Below are 11,083 nucleotides of genomic sequence, written 5' to 3'. Positions count from 1 at the left end.
CTCTCTCTCTCTCTCTCTCTCTCTCTCTCTCTCTCTCTCTCTCTCTCTCGCTCGCGTGCACCCACACCCACACACACACCACACCCACACACACACACACAAAGACCTAGGTTTGAGTCCTACCTCTAAAACATACTGTCTGGGTAACCCTGGGCAGCTCACTTAATCCTTTGATGCTCTAAGAGTCTAAGTAGTAGAGAAAGTGCTGACCTGCATTAATTAGCACTGGGAGTTACCTCACCTGGAAGTTCCCTAAGCTGATAAAATTGGTCTGATTCCTATCCCTATTAATATTTCTGAGCTTATGGAACTTCTCTTCCTGTCTCTAACCTGCTTGTACTTAAATGCCTGACAATAAGATAACTGAGTCAAAAATATGGATATTTTAGTCCCATGTCTTGCCTAACTCCAAATCGCTTTCCAGAGCACTTGGACCACAATCAACAGCCCCCAAAAGGGGCCTTGGTGCCGGTCTTCCTGCAGGAGGCACCTCCCACATGGTCTAGTTCCATCTTTTATCATTTCTCACCATTGGCCAGGCATGTGGGGAAGCCCTACAGTTGTTGGGATTTGCCTTCCTCTCATCAGTCGGGATTTTCTCCCAACTTTTCCAACGAGTTTGTGACCTGACGGTTCTTCAGCCTCCTTCCCTCCCAGGGCTTCATTCTCCGTTCTACTCCACACCTGCTACCTTTCTAACTCTTTCCCTTACACTGAACCTGTTCTTCCTAAAGGCATGGCCTCCACTCCCTATTCAAGATCAACCAGCACATTGCAAGCACCTACTGTGTACCAGGCATTGTGCTAGGTACTGGGGAGACAGGGACAAAGAATGAAAAAATCCCTACTCTCAAAAAGCTCACATTCTTACTGGGCAATCACCTGCCCTCAAGATCCTACAGCCAATCAGCTTTCCACGATCTCCATCTGTCTGGACCACTCTGCAGATTCTGACACTAATTTTCCTTATAGTTATAATAGATCCTTATGTCATGTTACTCCTCTGCTCACTCACCTTCCATGGCTCCTAACTGCCGCCCAAATGAGATTCAAACTTCTTCACTCGGCTTTCCTCCACAAGCAGCCACCCCATGCATTTTAAGTCTAAAATTATGATGTTCCATTCACTCTGTACTCTAGACCAAATGAATACTTCAGCCCAGTGAGTGTTTCATTCGCTTTCCTGCCCTTGGGCCTTTTCCCGGGCTATTCTGTCTACCCAAAACGATCTGCTTCTCTGTCCCGGTTTTGTTTTTTGTTTTTTGTTTTTTAATTATAAAAAAAAACCTGTTTATTTGTCCTCAGAATATGCAGAGGGTCCTGTCTGTTTCTAGGACACTGATGTGTTACTTTTGATCATTTCATTCCTCTTCTCCTCACTCCTTCACACACACACACACAATCCTTAGATCAGGAAACCTCTTTCAACATAAGAAGGCCAGGGGGTGGGGGATGAGGGAAGAAACTCCTCATTAGAATGCTTCTGAGTCCAAGAAATCAAATCGACCAATTCCCCGCCCCCAGACCAAATGTTGGGCGAGCCGCCACTTTCTTCCACAATCATCAGCCTTCCTCCCTTCCTCCTGGTCCTAGGCTTACCCGGAGGTCTCATTTCAAAGCCTGCTTCCACGGGTAAGTTGGGCCAGAGGCTACAAGGACTCTGGAAGTGCCCCTGGCTCGCCAGGGCCCTTCCTCCTCCTAAATTCGCTGCAGAAGAGCAAGTATTTTTTGGCTGAGAATTTTCAGAAGAGGGTGAGTCATGTTTGCCTCAGGCACACTGAAATCGTGAGCATTTTGGAGGCTGGGTGGAAGCTCTCCAGGGCCCACACCTCTGCCCCACAGCCAGGCCCAAGAGCAACTCATCAGCCCAATACATTGGGGTTGCGGGAAGGAAGGGGTTGACTTCTCTTTGGATTCATTCATTCACTCAACAGACATTTATTAGGTAACTACTAGGTGCCAGGCGCACAAAGAAAACTGAAAACAACCCCTGCCCTCGGGGAGCTTACATTCTATTCAGAGATACAAGTTACCCACATAAGTAAATGCAAGATACAAGATAATCCAAAGGAGTAAGGAGTTTTAAGAACAGTGGGGATCAATCAGTCAATCAATCAACAAACATTTATTAAGCACCTACTAGGTGCCAGGCACTATGCCAGGTGCTGGGGTCTAAAGGCAAAAATGAAACAGTCCTTGCCTTCAAGGAGTTTCCATTCCACTAAGAGGATTGCACACATTACACACATAAATAAATACAAAGTCAATAAAAAATGAGAACAGTAACAACTGAGGGAGGAGGGGAGGATCAAGAAAGGCTAGGAGGGAATGGATCCTGGAAGGGGGCAATGAGGAAGGAGTGCATTCCATATATGGGGGTACAGCTTGTGCAAATGCACAGAGATGGGAGATTCATGGGAATGACTAAATAGTCCAGTTTGCCTGGAGTATAGAGTGCATGATGGAAAATCATGTGACTATGTCTGGAAAAGAAAGAGATGAAGAAATGCTCCTCCCTCCATTCCTTGGAGAGGTGTGAGACAACAGGTGCAGAAGGTTGCATAAGATGGCAGACACTACTTTAATGTCAATTCATTTTTCTTAACTGATGCTCCTTATGCAAAGGGAAGGTTCACTGGGGTGCAGGCAACTGCGCATAATTGTGATGTAAAAACAAAAGCCAGGTTAAGGAACTATCTCAGAGGCCATGGGGAGCCTCTGAGCGGATTGTGGGCGAGCTACTTAGGAAGTCTACTGTTTGGAGGAGGAACTGAAGAGATGAAATCCAGAGGCCAGGAGACCGAAGCAATCCAAGGGAAGGTGATGAGCACCTGCCGCTCATTGAATGTGGGGGCGAAGGAAAGGGCAGACGAGGGTGGCTTTAAAAAGAGAAGATTGACCACTGACACCGTAGGAAGGAGCAGAAACAAGAGACCAGTCAGAGGATTGTGGAACAGAGGAGACAGTCCCTTTGTAGCTTGGAGAATATGGCTGAGCATCAAGCATCGGGGAAGCTGATCCAGCAGCTTCCCAGAATCCCCCTCTGACATCTCCCTGGCTGGGGAGGGAAATGAGATCCTTCAAAGGCTTGCTCCCAGGTGGAGATAGCCGCCTGTTCCCAAAATGAAAGGCATTTTACAACCAGGCCCAAGTATTCCCACTGGAGAGAGAGAAGCACTTTCCCCTGCCCCTTCCCCTCACCAGAGTCCAGGGTGCGCAGGGGCAGCCCTGCTCTGGCCAGGGAAGGGGACCCGGCCCCAAGGCCCAGCGGGCACTGGGCATTCATCTCTCTGGTAACAGCACAAAGAAGATGGCCTTCAGGAAGTGACCAAAGCTGCAGAGGGCGGCCACGAGCCAGTGGGATCGAAGGCTGGGGTCAGTGTTCACCACACACTTCATGATGTCTGCCTACAAGGGAAAAAAAGCAAGCTGGCTTATTATGAGACTCCAACCCCTGGGCGGCTGAGGGGGGCAGGTAGTGGAAATGGGAAGGCTTAGTGGGGGTGGTCTGCCCAGGGAGATGCTGGGGAATAGTAGCTGAGGTCTCCTGCTTGGCCAGATCACTCTATAGACCAAGTGGGATTTCACAAAATCGTCCCAAAAGGCACCAGAGCCTTGGAATATGATAATCGCCCTGTCACTAGCTGACCCACTCTCAGAGAGGCTCTAGAGGGAATTTCTGCGAGGGGAGAGGGAGAGAGAAGAGAACTCTTCTGCATGCCTGAGACATGGTGGCATATGAGTAGGAAGCTGAACTGGGAAGGCCTGGATTCAAATCCCCCTGGAACAAGTAAGCAGTCCGAGCTGCTGGGTCCTCATCTGGAAAATGGAGCTGATGTCAGACGCACCTCACAAAGGAGATCACATGATATCGTATTAATTAAATGCTCAGGGCAGAGTGAGTAGACACAGGATAAATGATTATCCCTTCCTGGCTCTGGGTTGGATCAAATCGCCTGGACGTCTGGCCTCCTCCTGCCTGCCCCAGCAGGCCCTGCCTGAGGAGGGGGCTTAGAACTCGGTCAGACAAGGCCGGTGGACACCTAGAGTGGGGACACAGAGCCTGACTTCAAGTGTGTGACGGGCTGGCCCCCGCCAGAAGAGGGGTGGAGGTCAGAGAGAGGCAGAGTTGGTCCAAATCAGGACCGTCCTAACTAGAGCTGCTGAATTCTAAGTACAAGGCACTGCCTGAGTGGATAGTGAGCCGCCCAGACCTGCAGATCTGTGAGCAGAGGGCGGAGGGTCTCTTGCTGGGATGCCAACAAGAGGAGATTCCTGGTCAGGCACTAGCTGGATGAGCGGGTCTCTGGGGTTCCCTCCAACCCAGAAATTCTGGTATTCTTTAGGATCCTAGCTTCAGAGCTAGAAGAACTTAGGGTCCTTCCTTCCTCCCTCATTTTACAGATGAGGAAACTGAGGCTCGAGGTCATATGACTTTCCTAAGTGTAAGAGCAGGGATTTGAACCCAAGCCTTCTGGCTCCCAATCCTTCAGCCTCTACATGTAAGACTATTAGCTGAGAGACACTCCCCAGCCCTCCTCTTCCTCTTCCCTCTGCTTCCTCTACGGTGGCTGTGAACAGCTGCCCTGGCATGTCCACACCCTGTAAATTGCTACCCGATGCCTGGGGCTGGCTCCAAGGCAGCCTAGGGCTTGGCTCGTTCAGCCCACTGTGCAGAGACAAGCTCTGCAGTATCTTCCAGGAGGAACGCTCTCTTCCCACAGCTTCAGCTGAGGGCTGGGTCTTGGGGAATGGCGTTTAGGTGACAGATTAAAAAAAAATAACAAGCCCCCCCTCCCTCGCCCCCGGCCAAGAGGCTTCCGCGTGGCTTTGCCATTGCTTCTGTCTCTTTCTGGACTGCTTAGTTAGAAAGGCAGCAAAAACAACAAACTTCCAGGGATGGTTTCTTGGATTTCTTTCCTTCAGCCCAGCAAGGCAGAGTAAAATGAGCTGATTGGGAGAACTGGGAGAAAGCTGATTGGTTCACAGGCCAGACTGCTAACCAGTGCCAAAAGCTTTCTTGGGCAAAGCTCTCCGGGTGCGGGGATAGGCCAGCCCGCCTGACACCCCAATTCCTGCACTCTCTTTGGGACCAAAGGGTCACACTTGGTGGAGCAGAGGGGACCGTACTCTTCCCCAGACAATATGGGTTGTGGATGGTGGGCTGCAGGCACGGATGAGGTCACCTCATTGGCTTCCTCATTTTGCTGATGAGAAAGCCAAGGGGTCACTGAAGTGGTTAGTGGCAGAGCCAGGATGAAATCCAGGTCCTCTGGCTCTAAACCCAGCCCTCTTTGGCCTCCTCCGTGTGGAGGGGAAGGGGGCAAAATCCCAAGCCCAGGTACTGAACCTGCCAGCCAGGAGCCAGAGAAAGCTGGGTCAGACACATGTGGGACTTAGGATAGGGACGTCTGCATTTCCCCATGGTGGGTGAGGAGGGCGAGAAGAGGCTGTAGCCACCAGAAGGGAAGGAACAATCTCCGTCCCCCCAGGTTAGAACGAGAACCTCGCCCGGCCTGTGAAATATTGTCATCATTGAGCTGTGAAGAGTCATGCCAAAGAGGGGACGTCTGAGCAGGGGGGAGATCACGCCACTGCCCAGGGGTGATGGTGGAAGGCCAGGATCTGAGGAGGTGCCCGACCTCTGGGCACGTGGGAGAGGAGGGAGCTTTTTCAGGTCCCCGAGATTCCATCACCTGTAGGCTTAAGGTATCATTGGCAAAGAAGGGAGGGAAAGAGGAGGAAGGAATAAGAACAGCCAGCATTGCTATGCCTTTGAAGGCTGGCAAAGAACTTTACAGATATTATCTCCTTTGATCCTCAAGATGACCTTGTGAGGAAAGAAGGAAGTAAGTATTTACATGGGGCCTCCTACGTGCCAAGCACTGTGCTAGCTCAGCACTTTATCCTCACAACCACCCTGGAAAGCAGATACTATTATTATCCTGATTTGACAGATGTGGAAACCGAGGCAGGCAGGGGTTAAGTGACTTGCCCAGGATCACACATATAGTAAGTGTCTGAGGTAGGATTTGAACTCAGCTTTTCAGGGCCATTTCTATTTTACAGTAGAGGACACAGAAGTTGACTCAAACCCAGGCCTTCGCTAGCTCCACCCCCACACCTGGCAGGGAGAGATACAGATGAGCATCCCCAGCAGCTGTGGGCCCAGGAGGCAGAACCACCCCACTGCAGCCAAAGGTCCTCCCAGGAAGCCGGGGGGCCAGGTTCTACATCCTTCAGAAGCTCATGAGAACGCTCTTGCGCCGTCTGCTTTGGGCTGGATGGCATTGCTAAGGGGGAGATTCAGCAAAGCCGAGCTCTTGCTCGCCACAGAGAATCCCGGCCCCTGGGTCCTCCCACGCTGTTAGGAAGAGGAACAGTTCACTGGCCAGGACTGAAGGAGGGGACAGTGGGGGGTGACTCGGGGATGCGGGGCTCAGGCTCACCCTTTTGCTCTCCCCACACTGAAGGATTCAGCCCAGCTGCAATGGCCCCAGGTGGGCACTCCCCTGGCCTCCCATCATGATCCCCAAATTAAAATCAGATGCAAAACACAAGATTTCATGCCAATTTCTCAGTGAGGGGTTTCAAGAAAGGGGCAATGTTATTTATACCATTCTGAGGATCTTTTTTCTCCTTCTTCCTGAATAATATTAAGGAGAAGGACCCTAGAGGCTGGCTGGGCTGTCTTCTCTTCCCTGCCCTTTCTATCCCTGATATGGAAAAAACCTGCCTCAGTGTCTGTCTCTTGTCTCTGTCTCTGTGTTTAATCTAAGTGTGTTTTGTTTCGTTTCTAAACTCTTCTGAAGGAGGTGCTCTTTGACTGGGGAATGACTGAGCAAGTTATGATATTCAGATATAATTGAGTATTACGGTACCCTAAGAAGTGAGGAGTACGAGGAGTTCCCAGAGTCCCAGAGTAGACACAGAGCAAAGTGAGCAGAATCAGGAAAGTAAGACACGCAACCACCAAAATCACACATACGGAAAGAGTAGTAACAAAACAATCCAAACTGAAGCTGGAAAGTTACAGCGAGAGCTACAATGTGTCAAGCAGTAAGGGCTTGGTAAATATTATCTCATCCCAGTCTCACAACCACCACAGGAGGTGCTATTATGTATGACCTCATTTTACAGTTGGGAAAACTGAGACAGAGGGAGGTGAAGTGATTTACCCAGGGTCACCCAGCTGGTAAGTATCTGAGTGGGATTTGCACTCAGGTCTTCCTGCCTCCTGACTCCTGACTCCCATCACCTACCCTCCCAGAAAGCAAACATGGTCCTGATGGAGAGAAGAGGTATCTGATTCCTTCTTTCCAGAGGTGGTAGACTATGGGTGTGAAATATTGCATACAGTCCAACTTGGCTGAACTGATTCTATTTCCTTTTTTATTTTTGGTTACAAGTGATGGCTCTCTGGGGATTGAAACTGGAGGTAAAGTAAAAAATGTTAAAAATTTTCAAGCAGAAATATTGAAAAGTAGCGATGAAATCAAGTCCTCCGTGTGGAGGCAGTTTGATTGACCTGACCATGGGCATGGGACAGGGCTAGGTCTTGGCTCTCACTAACACCTGGAAGGAGGAACCAGGGGGCTGGGATTGAGGGGCTGTCACTGCAGCAATTAATTCCTCCTGCTGTCAGAGCCCCAGTGGAAATCTGCCCACGACAGCCGCCCCCCCCCCCCCCCCGAGCCAAGGCCAGTGATCTGACAGGCAGGCCAGGCCCCAGAGAGGATCTCCCAGCCAGCCCCAACACCACCATCAGTGGGAAAGTCCAGAGCAGATGTGTGCACGTTTAGGGGTCGGAGGGCAGAGGGGAAAAGTGGGGACCCGGCAGGAGCTCCCCTGGAGTCGGGGCAAGGTTCTGGTGTGTGAGAGGAGGAGCCTTTGCCCAGCCTCAAGGCCACCCACCTCAGCTCTGCCACAGCTGCCCAAGGGCAATCTCAGGGGCAGAGGCAGGCCTGCTGGCTCCTCCTGAGCACTCCTGCGTCAAGGTTGCTAGGAAGGGCAGGGTGAGCCCGTAAGCAGGGCAGGGAATCTGGGACTTTGACCCAGGCGCCAACACCTGGGAGAATGGGCTTCCTGGGAGGAGGGCATCTTTACTGACATGGTCTGGAGAACTCATCCTGCCAGGCAGCCAAACCCTTAATCTCCACCCACGCATCCAGGGGTCAGGTCAGTGGCCTTCCTCCCAGATTCTTCTAGGATGGCTCAGCTCCTTCTAGAGGAAGCAGCTGATGTAATCAGGAAAACCTGAGTTCAAATCCTCTGTTAGCTGGTGACCCTGGGCAGATGACTTCATTTCTCTGGGCCTCATCTGCAAAGAGAGGCTCCGTGCATAAGATCCAAGCCCTCCCCATTCCTGGAGTGGGAACTTACTAGCTTCACTTGCCGACTTTATTTCTATTTGGAATTTAACAAACGCTGCCAAGGCCCTGCAAAAGCAGCCCCCCCACCCCAAGGATGAAAAGGTCACTGTCAGTAGAGGTCAGGGGAGGAGGGGAAGGTCAGACTGCCTCTTCTCCCCCAGGATGATCATGGTTGGGCTCTCTCTTGTGCCCACCTGCCTTCTTCCTCAACTCCCCTGGGGGCCCAGGCCACAGCTACCTAGCAGTGCTATCCGCCTCTCCTGGGTGCCAGGACTCCTAGCTGCAGCTGTGAGGGCAGGGCACCATCTCTGCTGACAAAGGGGCACCAGGGGAAGGGGCTGGGCTGGACAGAACTGCAGCCCAGGTACCAAGGAGCCCCCAGAAACAGTGACTGGCCGGCTGATACAGCAAGCCGGAGCCCAGAAGGAAAGGAGCTGCTGGAAGGCACCGAGGCTGGTCCCCAGCCACAGTGGCCAGCAAAACAATCCACATTCTGTGCCCTTCTGCTGCCAGGAGGTCAAGGGGCTCAGACTGAGAAGAGCAGCCCAACCCCCTTCTTTCACAGATGAGGAAACTGAGGTAGAGAGAGACAGAGACACACACACAGACAGAGATAGAGACAGAGGCCCCAGGCCACCCAGATGCTCTGCCACCAAGGTGCGGGTCTGACCTAAGCCTGTCCCCTTTTTTCTGATCACCGCCTTGTATCCTGGACCCACTAGTAACAGAGGTCAGCTTTCCCTCATAGGAGGAATCGGGCAGGAGGCCGGCCTTTTCCCTTTCTCTGGCCTCTTGGGCAAGGCAGAGGGATGCCTTCTGCTCATTTTCCTTGCCTCATTAGGGCAAGATGCCATGGTAAGCAATATCCCAGGAAGCCATGGGCAGGGCCCTTTGTGTGCAGTTCCCAAGGCCATCCTTCAGCCCTGGGAGGGGCTTCCCAGAGGAAACCCTGCCATGAATGGGCAGGGAATTCTCGCTGAGCAGAGGGAAATCCTGGGTAATGACTGAGGTGTGGCCAAGGGAGGTGGGGTCCCCTGGCTCAGCTGCCAGGTAGCCAAACCCTTAATCTCCACCCACGCATCCAGGGGTCAGGTAAGTGGCCTTCCTCCCGTATTCTTCTAGGATGGCTCAGCTCCTTCTAGAGGAAGCAGCCGATGTAATCAGGAAAGCCTGAGTTCAAATCCTGATGTCTGTTAGCTGGTGACCCTGGGCAGATGACTTCATTTCTCTGCTTACTGACTGACCATCCCTAACTAGAAAGCAAGAAAAGATCACCAAATCACAGATCTAGAGTTGGAAGGGAGCTTAGTCTAACACTCATTTTACAGGTGAGGAAACTGAGTCTCAGAGAGTGGAGGGGACTTACCCAAGATCACAGAGTCAGTAAACATCAGAGCTGACATGCAAACCCAGGACCCCGTCTCTGGCTGTTCAACCCAACTCTGACCACATTGGCTCTCATGAGCCTCAGTTGCCATGACCAGACCCTGACCCCTCAGGCTGGAGGGAGAGGAAATTTCTATTTCCCAGCTCAGCATCACTGCAACACCACTGGCCTGAGAAGAGGGTCTGGAGAGGAGGAAATTGTGCAAGCCTTTGGAGATGATAATCTCTGGTTAGAGATCAGACTCAGCTGGCAGCCCCTGTGGGGGCCTCAGCTGGAGGGAAGTCCAAGCTGCATCTCAGACTTGAGAAAGGAAGAGCCTGCTTGGATGGAGGAGCTGGACTGTGAGATTGCCAGAGGTCAGATGTGGAACACAATGAGCACGGCCTGGTCAAGCACCTGCTTGTAGTACCAAGCTAGGCCTGCCACCAGCCAGACTTCCTGCTCCTTTCATTCCCCACCTTCCACAAAGCCATGGGGCTTTTGTTTGCTTTGTTTCCATTGTATAGGGTTTGTTTTTCTAAAAATAAGAATGAACACACACACACACACACACACACACACACACACACACACACACAAAGTGAACACTCCTTACCCATCCTCCTCGCCTCTTTAGCCATGTCACCAGCGTCTTCCGAACAAACTCTCCCAGGCAGTCCACGATGGTGTGGACCATGGCTGGTTGGGCCTGCCTCACACAGTCCACGGCCAGCCCTGCTGCCACCGCATAGAGGGAGACCACTTTGCCCCATGTTATTCCTATAAAAGAAGAAAGGCCCAGTCTTCCTTAGCTCAACTCACTTACCATGTACCATCCCCCTTCTTCTCTGGCTGCAGGGAATGTTGGCATTTTCCAGTTATCTATGGATGCTATCAAGGGATTAGAGGATTAGAGATCATTTTTTAGTACAGGAAAGAACTGCAAAGGTCATGGTGTACTGCCCCTTCATTTTAGGGGGCCAAGAGCCAGGCCTCAGGGTTCTCTGATACGATTGTTGGTCATAGCAATAACTCCCATTTCATAGTGCCTTAAGGTCTATATAGCCTTTCCTCCCAAATCCCCTCTGAGGCATTCATTCATTCATTCATTCATTCATTCATGAAGCACTTATTAAGCACCTACTGTGTGCTAAGCTCTGTGAATAGGAAAATGACAGAATTATTAGATTCCAACATCACAGCTGAGGAAATTCATGGAAATGAAGTAATTTGTCCAAGGTTCCACAGCTAGTAAGTGTCAGAGCCAAGGACTCAGCTCCAAAAGTGGTGTTCTTTCCACTACACAGGGCAGAGCACGGGTTCTTAGCGGGGGGGGGGGGGGGGG

General features: G+C 51.4%; 1 protein-coding gene across 1 annotated transcript in view; it reads right to left on the bottom strand.

The window, feature by feature from the left end:
- Positions 1-1,941: 1,941 nt before the first annotated feature.
- The window catches only part of BOK (BCL2 family apoptosis regulator BOK), a 31,527-nt gene continuing 22,385 nt past the window's right edge, over positions 1,942-11,083 (bottom strand). The window contains exons 4-5 of the mRNA XM_027875666.1: positions 10,355-10,518; positions 1,942-3,408 (exon numbers count right to left, since the gene is read on the bottom strand). Coding sequence (XP_027731467.1) covers positions 3,283-3,408; positions 10,355-10,518 — 290 coding nt within the window. The 3' untranslated portion in view covers positions 1,942-3,282. The remainder of the gene's footprint in view (positions 3,409-10,354; positions 10,519-11,083) is intronic.

Source organism: Vombatus ursinus, unplaced genomic scaffold, assembly GCF_900497805.2.
Source record: "Vombatus ursinus unplaced genomic scaffold, bare-nosed wombat genome assembly UNPS02014810.1, whole genome shotgun sequence".
In the NCBI taxonomy this organism is placed as follows: domain Eukaryota; kingdom Metazoa; phylum Chordata; class Mammalia; order Diprotodontia; family Vombatidae; genus Vombatus; species Vombatus ursinus.
This window is presented reverse-complemented; position numbering and strand designations above follow the sequence as displayed.